At 46.8% G+C, this 27,793-nt stretch overlaps 1 protein-coding gene across 2 annotated transcripts in view; it reads right to left on the reverse strand.

Annotated features, from left to right (window-relative positions):
* galntl6 (polypeptide N-acetylgalactosaminyltransferase like 6) overlaps positions 1-27,793 on the reverse strand; it is a 799,191-nt gene that overhangs the window by 52,033 nt on the left and 719,365 nt on the right. For both annotated transcript variants that reach the window (XM_055632320.1, XM_055632321.1), the window contains 2 exons: positions 16,113-16,230; positions 11,377-11,484 (listed from right to left, as the gene is read on the reverse strand). In XM_055632320.1, coding sequence (XP_055488295.1) covers positions 11,377-11,484; positions 16,113-16,230 — 226 coding nt within the window. The remainder of the gene's footprint in view (positions 1-11,376; positions 11,485-16,112; positions 16,231-27,793) is intronic.

Consider the following 27,793-nt stretch of genomic DNA (forward strand, 5'->3'; position numbering starts at 1 on the left):
GGAGAGAAGGCAGGAACAGGGTACTGATTGTGAATGATCAGCCATGATCACATTGAATGGCGGTGCTGGCTCAAAGGGCCAAATGGCTTATTCCTGCGCCTATTGCCTATAACAGTGTATGTTGTGCACATGGATTTCAACCAAGCATTCAGCAAGGTCCCTCATTGTAGGCTGGTCCAGAAGATTAAGTCACATGCCATTCATAGTGAGTTGATAAATAGGATCCAAAATTGGTTTTATCATAGAAGATACAGGGTAGTGGTAGAGGGATGTCACTATTCTGAGTTGGATGATCAGCTATGATCATGGCGGTGCAGGCTCGAAGGGCCGAATGGCCTACTCCTGCACCTATTTTCTATGTTTCTATGTTTCTATTCGGTAAGTTTCAATGAAGTACCCGCTCATCCTTGTAAACTCCAGCGAGTACAGGTCCAGTGCCATCAAAAGGACAATCATTCTCGGGATCAGTGCAGTTTTGGTTGCCATGGATAAGGAAGGCTGTGGAAGCTTTGGAGAGGCTGTGGGAGAGATCACCAGGAGATCACCTGGATCAGGTGTATTAGCTCTAAGGGGAGGTTGGACAAATTTGGATTCTTTTCTCTGGAGCTTTGGAGTCTGAGGATTTATCCGATAGAAATATATAAAAGCTATGAGATGCTTTGATATGGTGGATCTTCTGGGTCTTGGTCCCAGGGATAGAAACACCAAATACTAGATGTTTAAGGTAAGAAGGGAAAAGTTGAAAGGAGATATGTGGGGCAAGGTGTCAGGGGTTATGGGGATAAGGCAGGAGAATGGGATTGAGGGAAAGATAGATCACCCATGATTGAATGGTGGCGTAAACTTGATGGGCCGAATGATCTAATTCTGCTCCAAAAACCTATGAACTATGAACTTATGAATATTTTTACAGAGAGTGTTAGGCTCCTGAAATTTGCTATCAGGAGAGGTGGCAGAAGCAGAAGCAGATACATGAAGGGACGGGGATATGGACCATGTTGAGGGAGATGGGCTTAGTTAGATCAGCATCACGGTTGAATTACATATGGTTGGGCTGAAGGATCTGTTCCTCTGGTCTGTGTTTTAACTGTTCAGTCTGAAGAAGGATCGCGACCCAAATCGCCACCTATTCTTTTTCTCCAGAGATGCTGTCTGATCCGCTGAGTTACTCCAGCTTTTTGTGTCTATCTTCGAACATAGAACATAGTCGATCACAGGGAAAACAAACAAACTCCATACAGACAACACCCGTAGTCAGTATTGAACCCGGGTCTCTGGTGCTCTAAGGCAGCAACCATACCACTGCGCCACCGTGCCGCTCTCATGGTAATCGCCAATTGACAAACTACTAAGGGACTTATTCTGTGTTCAAGAAGGAACTGCAGATGCTGGAAGATCGAAGGTACACAAAAATTCTGGAGAAGCTCAGCGGGTGCAGCAGCATCTATGGAGCGAAGGAAATAGGCGACGTTTCGGGCCGAAACCCTTCTTCAGACTGATGGGGGGTGGGGGGCGTGCGTGAAGGAAGGAGAAAGGGAGGAGGAGGAGCCCAAGGGTGGGGGGATGGGAGGAGACAGCTCGAGGGTTAAGGAAGGGGAGGAGACAGCAAGGGCTAGCAAAACTGGGAGAATTCAACATTCATGCCATCAGTAACTACTAAGGGACTTATTCTGTCACTTCACGTCAATTCAAGAGCAGGTTTCTAAGTGCAGATCCCACTGCTAACAACTGCAAGACACAAATCAGAGTTGTCATGTAAATGAAAAGGCCATTAATTGAATTCCTATCAAAATGATGAAGATTCGGCAGAGCATGGGACTGAAGGTGTTCAAAATTAATCTGGGCACGCTCCGTTGGATGCCATTCATGAAACGAACGTGAAGAAAGTAATCTACATAATGCAGGCATTCAGGGCATTGAGTGATGTGAATGGTAATGCTGACTTCATGTCTTGTAGTTTCAACTCAATTACATCGCAGGGGTCAAAGGAAACTTGCTCAGAGATAAACTGCTTGAGAAAGGATGCTGCAACACGTTCTCACCTTCCCAGAGCACACCCTGTGGCCAATGGCAAGGCTGTCCTTGTCGCAAGCAGACACAAGGAACTGCAGAAGCTGGAATCTTGAGCAAAACACAGAGTGCTGGAGTAACTCGGCGGGTCAGGCAGCATCGGTGGGGGAATGGACCACTGATATACAACAAGCTGTCAGAGGAGGGTAGTTGAGCCATGTGTTATAACAACATCTAATAGACATTTGGACAGGTACATGGGCAAGAATGGTTTAGAGGGATGTGGGTAGATAGAATAAAATAAAAATGAACTGCAGATGCTGGCTTATACAAAAGATAGACACAAAATGCTGGAATAACTCAGCAGGTCAGGCAGCATCTCTGAACAACATAGATTTGTGATGTCTCACATCTGCAGAAGGTTCTCGAACCAAAACATCACATATCAATGTTCTCCAGGGATGCTACCTGACCCGCTGAGTTACTCCAGCACTGTGTTTTTTTTCTCCACACTAGTTCTATGTTATCCTACTTTCTTAACCACTCCCTACACACTAGGGATAATTTACAGAAGACCTACAAACTTGCACACCCTTGGGACATGGGAGGAAACCAGAGCATCCAGAGGAAACCCACGCGTTCACAGGGAGAACGGTAAAGTCCACACAGACAGCATCCGAGATCCGGATTGAACCTGGGTCTCTGGAATTATGAAGCAGCAGGTCTACCAGTTGCACCACTGTGCTGCCCCTATATTGGGGTGGAGGCTTTTATTAACTTAACCTGCCTGATGGAAGTTGGATAAGGTGGACAGTTAAACTAACTCGGGTCATTTACCACTGACTAGCTATTGGGAACTGATGGGCTTTGATTTCATCCTGTTCACCTGAAAAATGAATTAAATCATCCGGATTTGACAGCGAGGACACTAATTATATTGGAGTTACACAGAAAAGCTGGAGAAACTCAGCAGGTGCAGCAGCATCTATGGAGCGAAGGAAATAGGCAACGTTTCGGGCCGAAACCCTTCTTCAGACTCTTCTTCAGACTCCAATTATATTGGAGTGTTGTGTGCAATTCTGGTTGTCTTACTATCGGAAGGGTGTGATTAAGCTAGAGAGGGTGCAGGATTTAAGATATAAGGAGAGACTGCAGCGGGCAGTCTAGAGGCGGCCTAGTGGTGCAGTGGTAGAGTTGCTGCCTAACAGCAGCAGAGACCCGGGTTCAATCCTGACTACGGGTGCTGTCTATATGGAGTTTGTATATTTTCCTGTGACCGTGTGGGTTTTCTCTGGGTGCTCCGGTTTCCTTCCACATTCCAAAGACGCGCAGGTTTGTAGGATAATTGGGTTCTGTAAATTGTCCCTAGTGTGTAGGATGCCCCTAGTGTGTGGGATAACATAGAACTATTGCATGGGCAATCGTTGGTCGGCGCGGACTCATTGTGTTGCTTCCTCGCTGTATCTCTAACCTAAACTAAAATCGACTGTTTTCCCTGGAGTAATGGTGCCTTGTGGAGGTTTGTACAACCACGAGGAGAATAAATAAGGTAGATGTTCACAGACATTGTCCCAAGGAAGGGGAGTCTAAAACCAGAGGGAAGGTTTTAAGGTGAGATGCAAATGATTTAAGGGGGACCTGAGGTGTAAGTATTTCAGATAGAGGGATGTGAGTGCATGGATCGAGCTGCCAGAGGAAGTAGTACTAAAATAGATTTGTGCAGGTATTTGGATGGGAAAGGCTTAGAACAAATATGGGCCAAACGGGACTAGTTTGGTTATGCATCTTGGTTAGCATTGATGAGTTGGGCCGAAGGGCATGTGTCTGTGCTTTACAAGCCTATGACTGTGATAGAACAGCACTTCCTCAGTGTTCCCTGGAGATTCAGCCTAGATTTTCATACTCAAATCTTTAAAGTAGATAATGAGGGCATTTTCCTTACCTGAATGTCTGCGATTAATCCAGATTGTTAAAATCTGGTTCTTTTACTGTCAATTGTTACTGATATTAGCTTTTCAAATCTAGGTTTTTTTAACTAGTTGAATTTGAATTACCGTGCAGCCCTGGAGAGTTTGAACTCCAGTCTCAAGAATCAGCTCTAGTAAGTGCTGTACTATCATAGTCATAGGCCTGTACAGCACAAGCACAGGCCCTTCAGCCCTACCTCATAAATGCTGACCAAGCCGTCTACCTGAACATGACCCATTTGCCTGTGTTTGACCCATATTCCTCTAAACTTTCCCTATAAATAGCTCTGGGTCTGGATTACTTGTTCAGAAGATACATTAGATGCATATTTAGTTTTAAGTGCATGCTCTTGATGCTGAAGTACCCTGTGAGGAAAGGGCAAGGATTAGGTAGGGAAGATGGAGTGTGTTTAAGACAGTCAGTCCCGGCAGAGGGGTGAACAGAACTTTACATTTATGGCTGACAAAAATTACCCTGTTACTCACATCTCCAGAGTTGTTGGCTGATTTAATATTCATTTAAGATTTCAATTTCTGATCATTCCTCCTAAGAGCAAGTTAACCTTTATGGCTGCTTTAATTTACAGCACGGAAACAGGCCCTTCAGCCCAGCTTGCCCAAGCTGACCAATGTGCCTCAACTGCGCTAGTCCCACCTGCCCACATTTGGCCCATAAACAATAAACCTTTGATCCATTAATTTTTCTCATCCATGTACCTGGCCCAATGTCTTTTAAAGGTAGAGTCAAAATGCTGGAGTAACTCAGCGAGACAGGCAGCATCTCTGGAAAGAAGGAATGGATGGCGTTTCGGGTCGAGACCCTTCTTCTGACTGATGTCAGGGGAGTGGGCAGGACAGAGATGGAATGTAGTCGGAGACAGTGAGACTGGTGGGAGAACTGGGAAGGGGAGGGGATGGAGAGAGAGGGAAAGCAAGGGTTATTTGAAGTTAGAGAATGTTCATACCGGTGGGGTGTAAGCTACCCAAGCAAAATATGAGGTGCTGTTCCTCCAATTTGTACTGGGCCTCACTCTGACAATGGAGGAGGCCCAGGACAGAAAGGTCAGATTGGGAATGGGAGGGGGGGTTGAAGTGCTGAGCAACCGGGTGATCAAGTAGGTTAAGGCGGACTGAGCGGAGGTGTTCAGCGAAACGATCGCCGAGCCTGCGCTTGGTCTCGCCGATGAGTTACTCCAGCATTTTGTGTCTTCCTTCGATTTAAACCAGCATCTGTAGTTCTTTCCTACACCAATGTCTTTTGAATGTTGGTATCGTTTCTGCCTCAACTACCTCCTCCGGCAGCTCATTTCATATACCCACCACCCTGTGTGTGTGTCTGTGTGAAATAGATGCTCCTCAGGTTCGTATTAGATCTTTACCCCTTCACCTAAATCCTATGTCTTCTGGTTCTTGATTCTAAGACTGTGCAACTATCCTACCTATTCCCCTCACGATCTTATACACGTCCATAAGATTTATACACCTCTATAAGATGTCTCCTTGAGAATTGGAATGCATTGCTGTAGGAAGATTTACTTTACTTTGACAGAAGAGGAAATAGATGGATAAGAAACAGCCAGCTCATCTCAAACGGAAATGTCAGCCCGACCTTTCACTTAACACGATGAATTAAGCAACACATGGAACTGTCGATCAGCAACAGGACCTGCAGGGATTTCAAGGAGGAAAATATCCAAGCACAAATACAATCTGTTGGGACTGCATCTGAATAAAAAGGTTACATTGGCAGGGAGAAAGCGCTAGGGCCAACAGGTGGGAGAGCTGAACTAATCGTCTGACGAAAGGTCTTGACCCAAAACGTCACCCAGTCCTTATCTGCAGAGATGCTGCCTGTCCGGCTGAGTTGCTCCAGCTTTGTGTGTCTATCTTTGTTTTAAACCAGCATCTGCAGTTCCTTCCTACACACAATTGGCTTCAGGAGGTTCAGTTGCAATCCTGAGTAAGGAATGGCTTAGTCAACTGAAAGATGACATGGGATATGGCTAGGACAGGTTTAGACAGGGGGACGTGGGCCAAACATGGGCAATTGGAACTAGCTCAGATGGGGCTAGTTCCAATGGCATAGAAGCATTGGCCCAAAGGGCCTGATTCCATGCTGTATATCTCTATGTCTCACACCTCTGGGAACGTTTGTTGCTTGCTAACATGTCAGTGGAAAGACAATACATGATTGTAAATTGTTCTAAGTGTGCAGGTTGTTCTAGTGTACGGGTGGTCACTGGTAGGCGCGGTCTCGGTGGGCCAAAGGGCCTGTTTCCACGCTGTACCTCTAAAGTCTAAAGATTCAACAGGGCCTATGTTGTATTTTGTACAGGAGTATTAACTGCTGAGCACTGGTCAAGATTTACTTCCCAAACCACATACTAGGCACATATCATTTTGCTATGTTGTTAAGCCTGACTTTGCAGACACAGCCTTCAACATTATAATTGTGAATGTATTTAGAAATGTGCTTCATTGACTATAAAGTGTAGAGCAAATGAAAGTGTCATGAGAGAAGTGGTTTAACTCTCAATCGAATTAAACCAGAGCCTGATTATTGCTCCCAAGGCCAATCTGAGAGATTGGATAATCGGAGGTTTCATATCCTTTATCCTCCGACATTCTGAGTTGTTTGAACATAGGAGCAGAAGGAAGCCATTTGTTGCCTTGAGCCTGTTCTGCAATTCAATTAGATTAAGGTTCATCTGTATCTTAACTCCGGCTGCTGCCTTAGCTCCACGTCCCTTGATATTTTTGCCAGCAAGAAAATGTATCAGTCTCAGCATAAAAATGTTCAATTCACTCGTAGCCTTAACATGACAGTGGGAGCTGAAACATTCACGTTACTGTCTGCTGTACAAGGCTGTACTGGTACATTGACACTCTATGGCACCACTACACCTTTAAGCCCGTGTTACTCTGTGCAAGAATCACTAGCTCTAATTTTAACCCAGCACAGTCTAGTTTGTTTAGTTTCAACTGATTAGTTTAGAGAGTCACAGCATGGAAACAGGCCCCTTGGCCCACCAAGTCCATGCTGACCAACAATCTGCCGTTCACACTAGTTCTATGTTATCCAACTTTCCCTGCAGACAAAGGGAAATTTACAGAGGGCCAATTAACCTACAAACCCGCACGTCTTTGGGTTGTGGGATGTGGGAGGAAACCGGAGCACCCGGAGGAAACCCACGCAGTCACAGGGAGAATGTGCAAATTCACACAGACAGCACCTAACGTTATCATCATCGTTGTAAACATCAACGGGCCTTACAATGCTATGTACGACAGTGATCACAACTTCTACTGAAATGTGGATGGCCGTTGGCTCGCTAGGAGCTCATCCGACTTTTGACAGGTCTTATTTTTGGTGGGGGAGATAGTTTAGTCGCCGACTATCCGACCATGGAGCAGTAAGCACGGGATTACACGGTACCCGTGGCAGGGGGATCTTCCCCCGACCCGGGGTCACGTTCAAATCCGGATCTCTGGTACTGTGCCGCCACTTTGTTCGAATCACTGGCTTGTACACTCTGTAAAATTGTCCCTATGTGTGTAGTTAGAACTAATGTATGGGTGATCGCTGGTCAGAGCCTGATCGTAGGGCCTGTTTCTGCACTGTATCTCTAAAGTCTAAAGCGACTGTGACCGTGTAGTTTTATCCTGGTAATCCAGATCCCTCCTACATTCCAGGTTTGCAGGTTAAGTGGCTTCTGTAAACTGCCCCAGTGTGTAGAATGGCGAAAATGGGATAACAAAGAACTAGTGTACTGGCGATTGTTGCGTGGTGTGGACTTGGTGGGCCGAAGGATCTGTTTCCAAGCTGTATCTTTAAACTAAATGGGTTGACTGGGCTTGTATTCGCTGGAATTTAGAAGGATGAGAGGATATCTTATAGAAACATATAAAATTATTAAGGGATTGGACAGGCTAGATGGAGGAAACATTTTCCCGATGTTGGGGAAGTCCAGAACCAGGGGTCACAGGTTAAGAATAAGGGGTGGGCTATTTAGGACCGAGTTGAGGAAAAACGTTTTCACCTAGAGAGTTGTGAATCTGTGGAATTCTCTGCCACAGAAGGCAGTGGAGGCCAATTCACTGGATGTTTTCTAGAGTTAGATATAGCTTTTAGGGCTAACAAGGGATATGGGGAGAAGGCAGGAACAGGGTGGATGATCATATCAAATGGTGGTGCAGGCTTGAGGAGCCGAATGGCCTACTCCTGCACCTATTTTCTATGTTTCTATGTTTTAAGTGAACTAAGCCACACCACCACCCGTGGTTCCCCTCCATGTCACGTACTATCAATGCCTGGAAATACATTGCCGATCGTTCATCACTGGGCCTGAATCCCGGAACTCAAACGTTCTATGTGAGTACTTCTGGCGGTAGCAATTCAGTAATTCAAGAAGGCAGCTCTCCACCATAATTCAAGTTTAATTCAGAATAGGCTGCAATTGCTGAGTTTACACTTAATGCTTTTATCTTGTAAATTAATGGAGAAAATTCCGCAGATGGTATTTCTGGACAATAGATGAATGGTATGAGGGAGATGTGTTTTGTCATTTTAAATTTCAGTACGTACAAATGATGACTTCTCTGTTTAATGTTAATGCAGGCTTGTTGTACTGAAGAGATCACATCATTTGCAATTAACATTAACGTGTTCTCTGGTGGATAGACTGCTAGTTGCTTGAAGCACAACAGAATAATTTTAGTCACACCTTTACCAGCAGCACAGACAGATATGCTTGGAATACAGTTGCTACCAAAGATCCTTGCTCGCTACAGGATCTTTGGTTGCTACAGGAGCTTTTAAACATGGGACTCACTCTCATGTTTGTGTAGGAAGGAACTGCGGATGCTGGTTCACACTGAAGATAGACACAAAATACTGGAGTAACTCAGCGGCTCAGCCAGCATCTCTGGAGAAAAGGAACAGGTGACGTTTCATGACAAGACCCTTCTTCAGACTGAGAGTCGGGAGAGAGGGAAACTAGAGTATGAAAAGGTTCAGAACAAATCAGAGCCGGCACCGATCACCAAGGAAATGCGGAGCCCACAATGGTCCATTGATGACTGTGGAAGATGTGATAATACGGGGTCAGGTCCCGTCTCTGAAGAACATGAATAGGGGATGTTTCGGGTTAGGTGCCTTCTTCAGACTGATTGTAGTAGGAAAGATGGAAAAGAGAGAAGGGGGCGGGATAGTGCCTGGCAAGTGATAAATGGAGAGGACACAAGTGCTTGAGTAATTCAGCAGATCTGGCAGCTTCTCTGGAGAACATGGATAGGTGACGTTTCAGGTCCTTCAGACTGATGTCATAGAGTCATAAAGTCTTGCTGCATGGAAACAGGCCCTTCGGCCCAACTTGCCCACCCTGGCCAATCTGTCCCATCTACATGTCCCACCTGCCTGCATTTGGCCCATCCCTCTAAACCTGTCCCTATCCATGATGTCTTGAACATCTGTCTGAACAACTGTCTCGCCAAAAAATGTTATCTATCCATGTTCCTCAGAGATGCTGCCTGACCGGCTGAGTTACTCCAGCTCATTGTGTCCTTTGGTGTAAACCAACATCTGCAGTTCCTTGTTTCTACAAGTGATAGGTGGATGCAGGTGAGGGTGGAGGGGAGGGGGGTTGATTGGCAGATGGATGGACAAAGGCCAGAGATGAGAAAAGAAAAGGCTGCGAGTTATTTTCTGTCTTTATCAGAATTCAACTATTCTGTTCTATCCACTAACACTCACTTATGCCTCCTTGTCATGTGAGGTTCATTGAAAATACCTCAAACACCAGCCTTGGCAATTCCTCAAGATTTTTTGCTGCATACACTCTAAACTTATCTCCACTGAGCCATCAGCATACATTTTGGATACGTAGCATACACATATTCTTCATTGAAACAATTATTAAATATCCCACACCGAGGGAACATAGAATAGAGTGGCATAGAATATAGAACATAGACCAGTGCAGACAAGGATAGGTTGAAGACAGATACAAATTAGTCTTGGCATCATGTTTGGAATAGATATTGTGGGCCAAAGTACATCGGCAAGACCAAGTATAGACTCGGCCACCGTTTCACTGAACACTTATGCTTGGCCCACCTTGGGCTACGGGATCTCTCGGCAGCCAACCATTTCAATTCCCCTTCCCACTCCAAGACTGACCTTTCTGTCCTGGGCATCCTCCATTGCCAGAGTGAGGCCACATGCAAATTGGAGGAACAGCACCTCATATTTCACTTGGGCAGCTTACAACCCAGCAGTATGAACACTGAATTCTCTAATTTTAAGTAACGTTATCTCACCCTCCGTCCCTACCCCTCTTGCCCTCTTCCTCCACCAAAGTCGTTTTTACCAGTTCCACAGTTCTCCACATTGTTTCTCTTGAGGTTACACCTTCCCTAGCCAACAATGGACCTACCAGGCACCACCCTGCCTGAGGTCATACGAGGCGGCCTTGATTGGTCCTTTCTCACCTTCAGCTCCTCACCTTTCCCCTCCACTCCCTACTTTCAGTCTGAAGAAGGGTCCCGACTCCAAACGTCACCCATCGTTTTTCTCCAGAGATGCTGCTTAACCCGTTGAGTTACTCTGGCATTTTGTGTCTATCCTTGGTATAAACCAGCACCTGCAGTTCCGTGTTTCTACAGTTTAGGAATACCTGTCTCAGGTTCACAACTTGACCTCTACCCCTGGTACCCCCTCCCTGGCCACCTGGCTAACCATCAATGTTTGTAACACGGTCGAGTTATCAACAAGTAACCGTACTAATTAGATACTGTTTGAAACTGCATCTTCCACCGTCTAAGTTTTACATGGGATTTGGTTAAGTGATGGAATGGAGGTGAGGACAAGGTAACGTACTTATTTTATCTCCGGCCCACCATCTCGCTCGCATTGATTTCAGCTTTGGTGGAGGTGAGGAAGGTTACATTGAAATCAAGCACATTGTTTCCGTAGATCAGCTTCTCATAAGTCATAGGAGCAGAATTAGACCATTTGGCCCATCGAATCTACCCCACCATTCAATCATGGCCGATCTATCTTTCCCTCTCAATCCCATTCTCCTGCCTTCTCCTTTGACACCCTTCCTAATCAAAAACCTGTCAAACCGCCTTAAATAATGACTTGGCCTCCACAGCCGTCTGAGGCAACGAATTCCACAGATTCACCACCACTAAATAAATTCCTCATCACCTCTTTTCTAAATGTATGTCCTTTTATCCTGAGGCTGTGCCCTCTGGTCCTAGACTCTACGAATGGGGGAAACACCCTCTCCACATCCACTCCATCCAGGCCTTTCACTACTGAGTATTCGGCTTCTGATTCAAGGCCACTCTTCATTGAACAGTAACCAAAGAGAAAGGGAATATCTGAGTTACTCACTCTTGCCAAGCTGGTGCCGGAGGGGACTTTATAGGGGACGTACTTCCTGTAGATGTGGCCAACTCGGGAGCAAGGCGCGTCGTACATGTGTCCCCCGCACATCCAAACCTATAGAAAATAAGGAGAGAGTAGAGAGGTGAATCATATACATATTACACAGTTCATTCAAAGGCTGTAGCTATTTGATCTGTCGAAAACTCATGTCTGAAACATTAAACCTGATGGTCTCTCTCCACAAATGTTAGTCGACCTGCCGAGCATCTCCAGCATTTTCTGTTTTATTTCAAGTTTTCAACGTCTCCAGTTTTTTAAATACTTTTTTTTTGGTCAGCTCACTTCTTCGTGGTATAATGTAAATGCTCTTGCCTTTTGTTTCTCATTATGTTTTTGCACTACTGTCATGTTTTTAAACTTTTTTTTCTTTCTGAATTGTATGTGTACTTTACATGTGCTTTGTTGTGTGATTGTCTGAGTCTGTGTGACTGTGATGCTGCTACTAGCAAGATTATTCATTGTACTTGATCCTCTCCACACATAATAATACATTTGAACTTCAACTGGTGGCACATTGATAGATTTGCTGCCTTCCAGCGACAGAGACTCAGGTTCGATCCGGACTGGGCGGCACGACCGACGTTGCAGCGGCTTCTGCAGTCCGTCTGTCTTTTTTTATTTTATTGTCCTGTTGAGTGTATAGTTTGTGGTGGGTTTTTGACTGTGTATGTGTGGGGGGGGGGGGGGGGGGGGGGGGGGGGGGGGGGGGGGGGGGGGGGGGGGGGGGGCAACGTTTTAGAGATCTCTTCCCTGTACGGGGACCCGACGTTTTCCCTGTCGGGTCTCCGTTGCCGTTGGGGCCTAGCACCGTGGAGCGGCTCCCAACTGGAACGACAGCTCAAGTCACGGAGCCCACGATGGTAGCTGAGGACCTACCATCGTGGAGCTGGCCGGCTTCGGAGCGTGGAGAGTTGCGACCCGACTCCGGTGGATGGTGGCACCGGGAGCTCGCGGGTCCCCGGTGGGAGACTGCTTTGCGGGGCACCGGCAACGGCGACTTCTCCCGCCCGAATTGCGAGTTTGAAAGTGACCTGGAGCGGGGCCTTACATCACCCGGCGCGGCTTTAAATGGCCGCGCTTGCTAGCGCTCGCCGGGGGCTCCAACATCGGGACCCGGAGCAGGGCCTTACATCACCCGGCGCGGCTTTAAGTGGCCGTGGGACTTGCTAGCGCCCGCCGGGGGCTTTGACTTTGACTTCAGGAGAGGAATGGAGAGCAGGGGAGAGACAAGACTTTGCCTTCCATCACAGTGAGGAGGAGATTCACTGTGATGGATGTTTGTATAAATTGTGTTGGTGTGTGTCTTGGTTCTTTTCTTGTATGACTGCAGAAACCAAATTTCGTTTGAACTTCATGTGAAGTTCATTCGGCCGAACGCACTATGGGAACTTCACTCACCCCCCTGCAGGAACTATACAACAGGAGGTGCAACTCCAGAGCAAACAAAATCATGAGAGACCTCTTCCACCCCTGCAACGGACTGTTCCAGCCGCTACGGTCAGGCAAACGCCTCCGTTGCCATGCAGTGAGAACGGAGAGGTTGAGAAGGAGTTTCTTCCCAGAGGCAATTCGGACTGTAAACGCCTTTCTCACCAGGGACTAACTGTACAGAACGTTTTTCCTTCTATTATTTATTATGTAAAATAATATGTGTGTTATGATTGTGTTTATAATTTGTTTGGTTGTTTTGTTGTTCCGCGAGCATTGCCACTTTCATTTCACTGCACATCTCGTATGTGTATGTGACAAATAAACTTGACTTGACTTGACTTGACGAGGTTCAAATGACAAATAAACGGTATTGTATTGTATTGTACTACTGGTGCTGTCTGTGTGGAGTTTGTATGTTCTCCCTGTGACAACGTTTTCTCTGGGTGCTCCGGTTTCTTCCCGCATTCCAAAGACATGCAGGTTTGTAGGTTAATTGAGTTCTGTAAATTGCCCCTCATGTGTGGGATGTGTATGTGGGATGTTCACAAGTTCATAGGTCATAGGAGCAGAATTAGGCCATTTGGCCCATTCAGTCTACTCCGCCATTCAATCATGGCTGATCGATCTTCCCCTCTCAACCCCATTCTCCTGTCTTCTCCCCGTAAGCTTTAATGTAGAACCAGTGTGAAGGGGTGGTTGGTCTGTGCTCGATGGGACAAATAATCTGTTTACTTTTACACGCCGTGCCTCTAAACTAAACTCATATCTCCTTTCAGCAGCTTACAACCCAAATATTTGATTTCTCTAATTTCAAGTAACCATTCCGTTCCCTCTTTCTCCATCCCTCCCCCACCCCAGTTATCCTGCTAGTTTCACTGTTTGTATCCCTTCAGTAAAATCCCTTCATTATCACCTCTTCCGTAGCCAACAATGGACCATTGTGGGCTCCACCTTTTCTGGCTCTGATTTGGTCCGAACCTTTTTATCTCTTGTTTTCCTCTCCCTTCACTCTCAGTCCAAAGGAGGGTCTTGACTCAAAACGTCACCTATTCCTTTTCTCCAGAGATGCTGCCTGACCCACTGAGCTACTCCTGCATTTAATGTCGATCCTCAGTATAAACCAGCACCTGCAGGTCCTTCCTACACACCCAACAAACCTGTACATCTTTGGGATGTGGGACGGAACCAGAATATCCCGAGAAAACCCACGCGGTGACACGGAGAACGTATAAACAACGGACAGACAGCACCCGTAGTCAGGATCGAACCTGGGTCCTAAATGAATACCTCTTCCTTCTTATTTCCTCAGGACATGGAGATTCCATCCCAATTTTCTCTAGTGTTAGTTTGACAAATGTTCTTGATGTGATTCTTGTCATCAGCTAATGGTGTCACAAGGTCTGGCGAATCTTGTCAGCCACGATGATAGTCACTGTTCATTTCACACTGACCTTCATCTGCTGTCACACATCCTGATGGTAATGGGCTGCAAACCGTTCCAGACTTGAAGGAATGGTGTACCTATCAGCCTCCATTATTTTAATAAGCACAAGCAGATGGCCGAGGTCACTATCTTTAACAAGACAAATGACAGGAATGCCTAAGATGGAAGCCCTGGTGACACGAGCAGACTCTGTTCCTGAGCAAAAGAAAAACCGAGGCAATTTACCTTCTGAACTCTCTCTGCTGTTACCATGGTTCCCCTTAGACACTAAACAGGGAGGTAGTGCCCTGCATAATAATTACGGAGCAGCAAGTGACTGATTACAGCAGAATAGGATAATGAAGTCTCCAACAGTTGAGCCTTTGACAGATGCAATAAATATCTATTTGACGACACCCGATATATTCCCGAGTCAACTGGGCTTTGAGCTTTTCACGTCGAAACAGAGCATACAGCGAGCGCTTTGCTGCTGGCCTTTTGCGAGAATGAATAGCTATTGGAATCAGAGAGCTATACAGTGTGGACACGGGTCCTTCAATCCAACTTGTCTATGCCGACCATCCTGTGGATTCATACTGATTTGCCTCTATTTGGCCCAAATTCCATCCAAGCCCTTTTCTAATCATGTACCTGTCCAAATGTCTTTTAAATGGTGTTATTGTACCTGCCGCGATAACTTCCTTTGGTACTCATTCCTTATACCCACCACCCTCTGTGTGAAAAAGTTGCTCCCTCTCATCCCATGTTCTCCAGGGATCCTGCCTGAGCCGCTGAGTTACTCCAACACTTTGTGTCTTTTTTTGTACACCAACATCTGTAGTTCCTATTTTCTGCTTGAATTATTAGGCTAGTAACATAAGCATTACACGACCAATGCTGTAGTCAGGTAAGAACATAATATGGATCAGAGTCGCTTGCTCAGCCCAACCTCTCTTCCCCCATTCTCGTCCCCTACTACAATCAGTCCCGACCCACAACTCTGCTGTCTGTGACCTCCAGAAACGCTGCCTGACCCGCTGAGTCACCAGCACTCTGTCTTTTAAAACAAATCCACATTAGAACGCTTTTCTAAAGAATAACAACACTTAAAAGGTAGTAATGCTAATAGTCAGAGTAATACAGTGTGGAAACAGGCCCTTCAGCCCAACTTGCCTACACCGGCCAACATGTCCCAGCTACACTAGTCCCACCTGCCTGCGTTTGGTCCATATCCCTCCAAACTTGCCCTATCCATGTACCAGTCTAACTGTTCCTTAAAAATTGGAGTTGTCCCAGCCCCAACTACCTCCTCTGCCAGCTTGTTCCATACACCCACCATCCTTCATGTGTAAAAAGCTACCCCTCAGATTCTTATTAAATCTTTCCTCCTTCACCTTAAACCTATGCCCTCTGGTACTCGATTCACCTACTCTGGGCAAGGGACTCTGTGCATCTACCCGATCTATTCCTCACATGATTATGATCATGTTCCTCCCCCCATTCACAGAAGGTCACAAGTTATAGGAATGGAATTAGGCCATTCGGCCCATCGTGACTACTCCGCCCCCATATCCTGTTTTCCTGCCTTCTCCCCATAACCCTTGACACTCGTTCTCATCAAGAACTTGTCTATCTCTGCCTTAAAAATATCCACTGACTTGGCCTCCACAGCCCTCTGTGGCAATGAGTTCCACAGATTAACTACCCTCTGACTAAAGAAGTTCCTCCTCACCTCCTTTCTAAAAGAGCGCCCTTTAATTCTGTCTTGCTCACTCTCCCTCACTAGCATCAAAGCTTGGAGCTTACAGTAATGTCCACATTAACTTACCTTGAACGATATCTCGTATTGCTCCCCTCCCCAGATCTCCAGCCCTGGGTCATAGCCACCCAGCTCCCAGAACCACCGCTGGTCCACGGCAAAAAGACCTCCAGCCATAACAGGGGATCTGAAAGAGAAAGGTGATGCTGAATGCAGGGTGTTCATCCTTCCATTCCAGGGCTAAGAAGCCACGCTGAACAGAAAGCCAATGAAGACAAAGGATGTGAATGGTCATAGAGTCAAGAGTCAAGAGTGATTTATTGTCATATGTCCCGAAACGGAACAAAATTCTTACTCGCAACATCACAACAGATATAGAATAGAATAGAATACCGTTTATGGCCATTTGAACCTAAGTTCAAATGAAATTAAGTTTCTGCAGTCATACAAACATGAAAAAAGCTAGACACACAATGAACACAATTTACATAAACATCCATCACAGTGAATCTCCAAACCTCTCCTCACTGTGATGGAAGGCAAAGTCTTGTCTCTCACATGTAACATTGTAATCTGTAAAATCCATAATAAGCAAAAAAAAAAGTGACATAGAACTAGTGAGAACGGGGGGTTGGCATGGACTCAGTGGGACGAAGGGCCTGTTTCCAAACTGTATCTCTGGACTAAATAAGTAAATGCATCTTCCTTCTCATTACCCCAGGGCATGGAGATTGGTATCAAATCCACTGACGGAAGGGTGGTGCTGACGTCCACTCTCAGACATCTCCTCATACCTCCGACCATCAAACATCTGGACATAGTCACTCAGATGGTGATGGACTTCATCTCCTCACGAGGTCTTCACTCCACACCTCTTGCTACACAGTGTCCCAGTCCATGGCAGATCCATTGTTTAATCGTGCACATGTTCAATGAACTGATATCGTCCAGATTTCCCCCTATCTATTCCCATCACACATATCCAGGCACTTTTGCTATAATAGACACAAAAAGCGGGACAGGCAGTATCTCTGAAGAGAAGGAATGGGTAACGTCTCGGGTCGAGACCCTACTTCAGAATAGTCAGGGAAAAGGGGAAAGAGAGATATCAATGATGATCTAGTGACATAAAGAACAATGAATGAATGACATGCAAAAAAATACACCTGAGCACCTTTGTCAGTCACCTGAACCCCCAACCTGATCTCCCGGTTGCTAAACACTTTCATTCTCCTTCCCATTCCCACACTGACCTTTCTGTCCTAGGCCTCCTCTATTGTCAGAGTGAGACTCAACGCAAATTGGAGGAACAGCATCTCATATTTCGCATGGGCAGCTTATAACCCAATGGTATGAATATTGATTTCTCTACCTTCAAGTAGCCCCTGCATTCCCTCATTCCTCCCAAGTCGCACTGGCTTCTCGTTTTCACCCAACAAACAGGGAACAATGGCTTGTTTCCTTTATCATTGTTACTTTAGTGCATATCTTTCATTCATTGTTCTTTATCTCTCTACATCATTGTCTATATCTCTCATTTCCCTAACTCGTCTGAAGAAGAGTCTTGATCCGAAACATCACCCATTCCTTCTCTCCAGAGATGCTGGCTGTCCCGCTGAGTTACTCCAGATTTTTGTGTCTTTGGTTTAAAACATCATCTGCAGTTCCTACCTACACTTTCACTCTAATATTCTGCACACTGTTTCATAGCACATAAAACATAAAACAGTACAGCACAGAAACGTGTCCTTTGGCCCACAATGTGCATGCTGAACATGATAACAGGTTAAACTGATCTCATCTGCCTGTGCATGATCCTCATTCCTCTATTCCCTGCACTTCCTTATGGGCCTGTCCCACTTAGGCGACTTTTTAGGCGACTACAGGAAACGATGCGTTCGCCACATGTTCGCCACATGTTCACGGATGGTTGCCGGGGAGTCGCCTTCATGGTCGTGAGTAGTTCCCGCATTCTCGGAACTAATCGCGGCTTCATTCTGGTTCCCGCTAATGTTTTAACATGTTGAAAAATTAGTGGCAACCAATGAAGCCGCCATGGAGAGTAGCAAGAATTCTCATGCCGTAGGTGCAGTGGTAGTGGGTTGCCAGGAGGTCGAAGGTCATCATAGGTTCTCGTAGGTTGTATCCGGTGCCGACTTGTGAATCTCATTGGCTCATTGGGAAAAAAAACGTAAGCAGTAGTTTTCAGAACCAAGGATAACCGACCGGTAATGTAAAATGTCCGCCGAGCTTCACAGCCGTGTATCTCTGGCTTCTTAAAAGTTGTCTCCACTCCTTCTCCCCCCCTCTTTTAAAGGACTTAAGTGACCCTTCCCGGAAACTGTGCTTTCTCTGTCTTAATTATAGCGCCAACATTCCTATTCATCGTGGTGTGTGTCTGTATCACATTGGCTTTGCACCGTGTGAATTTCACTCGGACAGAGGTCCCCTTGCTTGCCCTGTCCCCCGCCTGCATAACGGGCTGGTGAAGGATGCGATGTGTGTATGTGTGTGTTCCACTCTGACAGTCGCCATTCCAGTCGCCGGTTTTTCAGCAACCTGCTACGACTTAACAGTCGCTGGAAAAATCGCCTAAGTGGGACATGCCCTTTATGTCTATCTAAAAGTCTCTTAAACACCACTATTGATTCTGCTTCCACCACCACCACCCCTGCAATGCAACCCACTACTCACTGTGTAAAAATCTGGCCCCGCACATCTTCTTTAAGCATTCCTCCTCTCAACTTATAACTGTGCCCTCCAGTGCTGGACCTTTCCACCCTGGGAAAAAGGTTCTGACTGTCCACCCTCTCTATACCTCTCATAATTTTATATACTTCTATCAAGTCTCCTCCGAAATTCCAGAGAAAACAATCCAAGTCTATCCAATCTCTTCCAGTAGCTGAGACCAGGCATCACTCTGGTAAACGTCCCCTGCACTTTCCCCAAAGCCTCCACATCTTTCCTGTAATGGGGCGACCAGAACTGCTCACAATACTCCAAATTCCTTTCCCTTTTTGCACTACCTGCGTACGAAAACATGGCTTGACTATTCATGTGTGGTATTATATGCCTGGATGGAATGCAAAACAAACCTTTTCACTATGTAGAAACAAAGAACTGCAGATGCTGTTTTATACTGAAGTGCTATTGAACTACTAAAGTGACCTCAACGGGTCAGGCAGCATCTCTGGGGAACAACGATGGGCGACATTTCCGGTCAGGACCCTCCATCAGGAAGAAGGGCCCTGATCCAAAACTTCAACCAAACCTTCCCACTATATCTCTGTACGTCGTAGACAGAAGAACTGAGAGAGCAGAATAGGGACTGTACAGGAGATTGGGAGGGATAAAGAGCAGTCTAGCAAAATGTGGGAGCTGACAGGATAGTCATGGATGCTCGTAGCTTGCCTCTCTCCTGAGATAAAGACTGAGAGATCCAGGAAAGGAGGGAAGTCAGAGATTGACCATAGAGTCAATGGTGCTCCCCTCTGTATTGCTCCCTCTAACTTGCCCCTGGATAGTCCTGAGCTCTCTCTGCATGTCCCTCAGACTTGGCCAGCACACTGCACTGTGTGCTGGCCAAGTCACACAGTGCACTGTTGCGTCTGCATTGCCCTCTCAGTGTAGCCCTCCCTCTGCATTGCCCTTGGATAGTATGTTGCCCCCCTGGATAGTGCATCGTTCCTTCTACAATGCCCTGGAATAGGAGGGGGAAGAATAGCTTCTGACTATGGGGCGGCACGGTGGCGCAGCGGTAGAGTTGTCGCCTTACATCGCTAGAGACCCGGGTTCGATCCTGACTGCGGGCGCTGTCTGTACGGAGTTTGCACGTTCTCCCCGTGACCTCATGGGTTTTCTCCGGGTGCTCCGGGTTCCTCCCACACTCCAAAGACATGCAGGCTTGTAGATTAATGAGCTTTGGTAAAGATTGTAAATTGTCCCTGGTGTGTGTGGGATAGTGCTGGCATACGGGGACGTGGGGGGAGAGGGTGAACACCGGTCCGCGCTGGGGCTCGGTGGGCAGAATGACCTGTTTCCGCGCTGCATCTCGAAAACTAAACTAAACGGTGCGAGCGAGGCTCCAGATGCCGCTGAACGTAGCTCCCTCTCATCCGGTGACGAGCATTGGAGCCGACAGCACCCGTCCCCTTGGCTGAGTGGGAGCGACAGGCCGCTAATGACTTGGCCAGCACACTGCCACCCCTTTGCAGCAACCCTTTGATCTGCCTGCCTGCCGCGGCAGCAGCAGCAGCTGCCTCAGCTGAATGTACCAGGCGGAGGGCTGGAGATGGGGAGGGGAGAGGGATGAGGCGAGTTAATCATAGCATTCATTGATTTCAAATCACAAGGAGAGACTCACAGACAATTACTTGTCTGCAACATCTGGGGATTTCATCAGGAAGGTTGGTGGAGGGGGGCTGCGGTCAAAGACCCAGAAGCGGGCAGTAATTTTCACTAAACAATGTAATTAGGTAGAGGAAGAATGGCAAACAAAATGAGGAGCAAGGCCAGCTGTGACTGTCAGAAGCAATTTACTGTTCAGTTTTATAAAGGGTCCACGCTGTCCATTGATCACCCGTTCGCACTAGTTGTAGTGTTATTCCACTTTCTCATTCACTCCCCACACACTTGGGCCAATTTTACAGAGGCCAATTAACCTAGCAGTGCAGCACTGTGGCACAGTGATGCAACGGTAGAGTTTCTGCCTTACAGCGCAAGAGACTCGAGTTTGATCTGTACGGACTTTGTACGTTCTCCCTGGGACTACATGGGTTTTGTGCGGGTGCTCCGGTTTCCTCCCACACTCCAAAGGTGTGCAGTTTTGTAGGTTAATTGGCTTTTGTTAAATTGTTCCAAGTGTGTGTAGGATAGAACTAGTGAACGAGTGATCGTTTGTTGGCATGGACTCGGTGGGCTGAAGGGTGGGCCCATTTCCACACTATATCTCTAAACTAAACTAAATTAAAACTTTGGAATGTGGGAGGAAACCACTGCACCTGAGGGAAACCCACACGGTCGCAGGGAGGACGTGAAATCTCCACACCGGCAGGCCCAGAGTCAGAATCGAACCCGGGTCACTGACACTGTGAGGTAACAGCTCCACTAGCTGCGCCACTGAGCCACTCGAGGTGTGTGGTCTTGGATGAGATGCTGAAGTAACTCAACTGGTCAGATAGCATCAGAGGTGGGAATGGACAGGCAACATTTCAGGTTGAAACCCTTCTTCAGACCCTCCGCCACTTTAATGAGTTTTGTTTTTTTCCAGGATAAGGGAAACAAAAACAGAGGCCACATAGTGAGAGGTATAATAGGAATCTGTGGGGCACATTTTCCACACAGTGGGAGGTATGTTGACGTAACGCTTTGCCGGAAGAGGTGTTAGAGACAGGTAGTATAACAACATTTTAAAGATATTTTAAAGCACAGGTACATGAATAGGAAAGATTTGAAGTCATACGAGTCAATTGGGACCAACTTGGATTTTAGTTTAGTTCAGAGATACAGTGTGGAAACAGTTCCTTTGGCCCAACGAGTCCGCGCCGACCAGCGATCACCCCTGCGTTAGCACTATCCTTTGCATTAGGGACAATTTTACAATTTTTACTGAAGCCAAGTTAGCCTGCAAACTTGTACGTCTTTGGAGTGTGGGAGGAAACTGGAGCACCGGGGGAAATCCCATGCAGTCACGGGGAGAACGTACAAACTCCATATAGACAGCACCCATAGTCAGGATCGAACCTGGATCTCTGGCCCCATGAGGCAGCAACTCTACCGCTGCCCCATCGTAGCGACGGGCAGTGGCGGGACTGGCCAGGGTGTCAGCTTGGCCCGATGGCAAGTGGGCCCTTGATGAAGTGGGCCCCCTATATCAAGTGGGCCCCTGATGAAGTGGGGCCACCTTTATCTCCTGGCAACGAATATTTTTAGACCCAGTCCGCTACTGGCGACGGGTGACTTGGACGAGTAGGGCCGAAGGGCCTGTTTCCTTGCTCTAGGACAGTGCGTGTACCTGTGGAAATATCTTCAAAAATGATCATTGTATTTGCTTCTAACTCCTTCTCTGGCAGCTTGTTCCACATAACCACCACCCTCTGCATGAAAAACCTGCTCTTCCTCAAGTCGCCTTTGAATCTTTCCCCTCTCACTTTAAATCTATGTCCCCTATTTTTTAAACTCCCCTGCCCCGGGGAATAAAGCCTGTGCTCATTTACCTAAACTATTCACCTCATGATTTAATGCATCTCTGCATGGTCATCACTCAGTCTTCTAGACTTCAGAAAACAATTCCCAACCTATTCAATCTCTCCTCTTTGTTCAAGCTCTCCAATGCTGGTAAGCCCAGCAGGTGCATGCACACACAGCAATGTAATACATGCAGGTCTACATGCCTACCTGTAAATATATGTGCATAAATACTCACGCCTGCACAATACACATTAAAGCATGAATACATAAAGCATAAGCTATGAATTTGGGGTGGCCAGGTGCCGCAGCAGTAGAATTGCTGCTTTACAGTCCGAGACAAGGGTTTGATCCTAAACACAGGTGCTGTCTGTACAGAGTTTGTACATTCTCCCCGTGACCTGCGTGGGTTTTCTCCAGGAGCTCCGGTTTCCTCCCACACTCCAAAGAATGCTGATTTGTAGGTTCATTGACTTTGATAAAATTGTAAATTGTCCGCAGTGTGCAGGATAGTGTTAATGTGCGGGGATCGCTGGTCAGCACGGGCTCGGTGGGCTGCAGGGCCTGTTTCCGCGCTGTATCTCTAAACTAAACATCTCTATGTATGCAGTTGCACTATGAATGCACACACGCATACTTGCCTTGCCATAAAAATACACATACGATACAGGACCACCACCAATTTTCCCACGACTGGTGGTCCGGCAGCTCTTTTTATCTGGATAAAATTACGATCGCGCACTTGGATTCCCAAACGAAGTTCCCCCGAAAATGTAGCACCCAGGCTGGATGAGGCGGCCGATTCTGACCTCGTTGGAACCTCCGTGGCCGATCGGAGGGTTGAATTTGTCCCATCAGCCAGGGCTCTGGAACTCCGGAGAATCCATTCCCATGGCCGATATCCGAGGCATACTTTGCGGGCCGGTTTCTCAGTATCCAGCAACCATGACCTCTGGTAGTCTGGTAAACAGGTAATATGTCAAGGAGTGAGCTATAAGGAGAGGTGGAGCAGGCTGGGGCTTTATTCCTTGGAGCATAGGACGATATATAAGGATCTTATAGAGGTGTATACGATCATGAGGGGATACAGGGTCTTTTTCCCAGAGTAGGAGAATTGGGAACCTGAGGACGTAGGTTTAGAGAGGGGGGGGGGGGGGTACTATCACAACTTTTAAGAAACAGAGACACGTGCATGGATAGGGTAGGTTTCGACGGATATCATCCAAAAGCAGGCAGGCGGAGGTGGGACTAGTGTAGATTGGACATGTTGGTCAGGGTGGGCAAGTTGGGCTGAAACGTCTGTTTCCACGCTGTATGTCTCCATGACTTTATGACTCTGGACCAAGGTGGTGGACCTGTATCTGCAAGTATACACATTGTATGCACACACCGTCTCTCCCCCTTGCTGTCACATACATATGCACAAGATATATACACATCTGTGGATGGTGAACAAACAGATGCTCACTTCTCCCCGAATAAACACATTAAATAGTTAACGAGATGTGAATAATGGTTATGATCATATGCATGCAGGCATTTGCCCTATAGCATCAGGGATGGCTGGAATATTTTGTTCTAACATCTGCAAATGCAAGCATTTTGGTGGAAAGAAACTGTGGGTCGAGCAGCGTCTATGATGGAAAAATAATTGTTGATGTGTTGGGTTCAGACCCTCCCTCAGGACTGAGAGCAGAGATAGGGGTCTTAACCATCACAGTCCTGATGTGGGTCTCAAGCTGAAGCATCGACAATTCCAACACCCGACCTGCTGAGTTTCTCCAGACTCTGAGGAGGGGTCTCAACCTGATGTTTCCATTAGTGGAAGAGTCTAGGACCAGAGGGCACAGCCGCAGAATAAAAGGACGTACCTTGAGAAAGGAGACGAGAGGGATTTCTTTAGTCACAGGGTGGTGAATCTGTGGAATTCATTGCCACAGATGGCTGTGGAGGTAGAGATTGACAGATTTTTGAGGGTGTCAGTGGTTATGGGGCAAAGGCAGGAGAATGGGGCGAGAGGGAAAGATAGATCAGCCATGATTGAAGGGCGGAGGAGACTTGATGGGCTGAAGGGGCTAATTCTGCTCCTGGAACTTATGAATATGAAATCATGACCCGAAACATCATCGGCACCTTCCCTCCACAGATGCTGCCTGACCTGCTGACTCTCTCCAGCACTCTGTGCATTTATTAAAAGAAACGGGGTGAAAAAGGGGACATAAGTAAGACAATGGGAAGTGATGAGAACGGTTTACCTAAAGTTCATACAAGAAGGTTGTAGATGGAATGTTGGCTGTTGTTCTTCTAGTTAAAACTGGGCCTCACTGTGGCAGTGGAGGAGCCAGAGAGAGGCACATATTTGTAGGAGAGGGACTGAAAATGAAAGATTCACTGAGATGCCCCACCAAATTACCACCCAACCTGCATTCTAGATTTGTGGGAAAGAACTGCATATGCTGATAAATCAAAGATAGACACAAAATGCTGGAGTATCTCAGCAGGACAAGCAGCATCTCTGGAGAGAAGGAATGGGTGACATTTCGGGTTGAGACCATTCTTCAAACTGATCAGTCTGAAGAAGGGTCTTGACCCGAAACATCACCCATTCCTTCTCTCCAGAGATGTTGCCTGGCCTGCTGAGTTACTCCAGCATTTTTTGTCTCTCTGCATTCTAGATTCCCTGAGACAAGAAATGCTGCCTGTGAAAACCCCCCTCCTCACTTGTATCACCCTCTCACCTGCCAGGCTTTGTCCTGGCCCTCCTCTCTTCCAGCTTTCTGCCTCAGAGGGCGGTGGAGGCGGGTTAGACAATAGACCAATAGGTGCAGGAGTAGGAGCAGGGTTCTCTGGATGCTTTCAAGAGAGAGCTAGATAGAGCTTTTAAAAATAGCGGAGTCAGGGGAAATGGGGAAAAAGCAGGAATGGGGCACTGATTGAGGATGACCAGCCATGATCACATTGAATGGCGGTGCTGGCTCAAAGTGCTGAATGGCCTACTCCTGCACCTATTGTCTTTCTTTCCCCCCCCTACAATCAGTCTGAAGAAAGGTCCCAACCCAAAACATCACCTATCCATGTTCTCCAGAGATGCTGCCTGACCCGCTGAGTACTCCAGCACTTAACCATATAAGGTTAAGTGCTGGAGTACTCAGCACTGTGTCTGTTTTTGTAAAAAACACCATCTGCAGTTCCTTTATCTCCACTATAAAGAGGTGATAGAGAGAGGTGAGGCAAAGGCTGGCAGGAGATAGTTTGAACCAGGTGAGGAGGGGTTGACAGAGACAGAAACATAGGCAGAAGAGGTATAACGTGGATAAATGGGAGGTTATCCTCTTTAGAAGGAAGAGTTAAAGAATTATTCTCGCCCAAAAAGGTAGAGTCAATAAATTTGAGGTTGAGATTGGCATTTGAAGTTGAAGGGTGTCAAGGGCCTTGGAAAGAGAAAGGGAAAATGGTGTTGAGATCAAATTTGTATAGGACATGATCTTACTGAAGTGCCCACACCTGCTCCTGTTTCCAATGCTCTTAATCCCATTTAATAACTGCAGCCACCATGTGGTTCCACCAACAGGTGGCAGTGCAGGCTCATTTACTGCTTTTAAATACAGATAGAGTAATGATCAACTTTACACTTTAGAGATCAGCGTGGAAACAGGCTCTTCAGCTGACAGAGTCTGCGCTGACTAACGTTCAGCCTGTGCTCTAGTACTATCGTCCACACTAGGGACAATTTACAATTGTACCAAAGCCATTTAACCCGCAAATCTGTACATTTTTGAAGAGTGGAGGGAACAGGAGCATCCGGAGAAAACTTATGTGGTCACAGAGAGAACGTCCAAACTCCGTACAGACAACACCCATATCCAGGATCGAACCCAGGACTCAGGTGCTGTAAGGCTGCGCTACTGTGCCACCAAAATAATGTAAATTATTGTGATAGCGTTCAACATAACAGTTGAATAATCTCATGAAACTTGCTCTACTGGAGTCATGGAGTCATACAGCTGTAATGGACGGAAACAGGCCCTTCAGCCCAATTTGTCCATGCTGACCAAATGAACTATCAGAGCAAGTCCCACTTACCTGTGCTTATCCATATCCCACTAAACCTTTCCTATCCATCTTCCCATCTCCCATCTCCCCCCATGTCTGCCTTCCGCAAAGACCGCTCCCTCCGTAACTCCCTTGTCAATTCTTCCCTTCCCTCCCCTACCACCCCCTCCCCGGGCACTTTCCGTTGCAACCGCAAGAGATGTAACACTTGTCCCTTTACCTCCCCCCTCGACTCCATTCAAGGACCCAAACAGTCGTTCCAGGTGCGACAGATGTTTACCTGCATCTCCTCCAACCTCATCTCTTGCATCCGCTGCTCTAGATGTCAGCTGATCTACATCGGTGAGACCAAGCGAAGGCTTGGTGATCGCTTCACCGAGCGCCTCCGCTCGGTCCGCAATAACCAACCTGACCTCCCGGTGGCTCAGCACCTCAACTCCCCTCCCCATTCCGAATCCGACCTTTCTGTCCTGGGCCTCCTCCATGGCCAGAGCGAGCAACACCGGAAATTGGAGCAGCAGCACCTCATATTCCGCTTGGGGAGTCTGCATCCTGCGGGCTTGAACATTGCATTCTCCCAATTTTGTTAGCCCTTGCTGTCTCCTCCCCTTCCTCAGCCCTCGGGCTCCTCCTCCTCTTCATGAAACGTTGCCTATTTCCTTCGCTCCATAGATGCTGCTGCACCTGCTGAGTTTCTCCAGCATTTTTGTGTACCTTTCCTATCCATATATCTGTCCAATTGTCTTTCAAATGCTAATGTTTATTGTAATGGTAATGGTGATTAAATGGTAATTCTACCTGCCTCTACCACTTCTTCAGGCAGCTCATTCCATAAATGCATTATCCTCTGTGTGAAAACGTTGCTCATCAGATCCCTTTTAAATCGTTCCCTTTCTCTCCTTAAGCCTATGCTCTCCAGTTTTAGCCTCATCTACACTACATAAATGATTGCGGCTATTCACCTTGCTTCACAGACAGCACAGGCAGCGGTAGAGTTGATGCCTTACAGTGCCCGAGACCCACGTTCGATCCTGACCATGGGTGCTGTTCGTACGGAGTTTGTACGTTCTCCCTGTGACCACACTGGTTTTCTCCAGGTGCTCTGGTTTCCTCCCACACTTCAAAGATGTACAGGTTTGTAGGATAATTGGCTTTGGTAAAAATTGTAAATTGTCCCCATTGTGTATATAGCGGGGTGATCGCTGGTCGACGCAGACTCAAAGGGGCTGCCAGTTTCCACGCTGTATCTTTAAAGGCTAAAGTCGTGATCTTATCATCTTCTCAAAGCTTCCTATGCTTCAGAGAAAAAAAGACCCGACTCATCCAACCTCTAATATTAACTCAAACCCTTCAAGACCTAGTAACATCCTTGTGAATCTTTTTTGAATTCTTTCCAATTGATCACATCCTTCCTATAGCCAGGAGACCAGAACTGTATACACTCTAAATGTGGCCTCCCCGAATCTGAAGAAGGGTCTCGACCTGAAACGTCACCCATTCCTTCTCTCCAG

Source organism: Leucoraja erinacea, chromosome 3 (genome assembly GCF_028641065.1).
Source record: "Leucoraja erinacea ecotype New England chromosome 3, Leri_hhj_1, whole genome shotgun sequence".
Lineage (NCBI taxonomy): Eukaryota > Metazoa > Chordata > Chondrichthyes > Rajiformes > Rajidae > Leucoraja > Leucoraja erinaceus.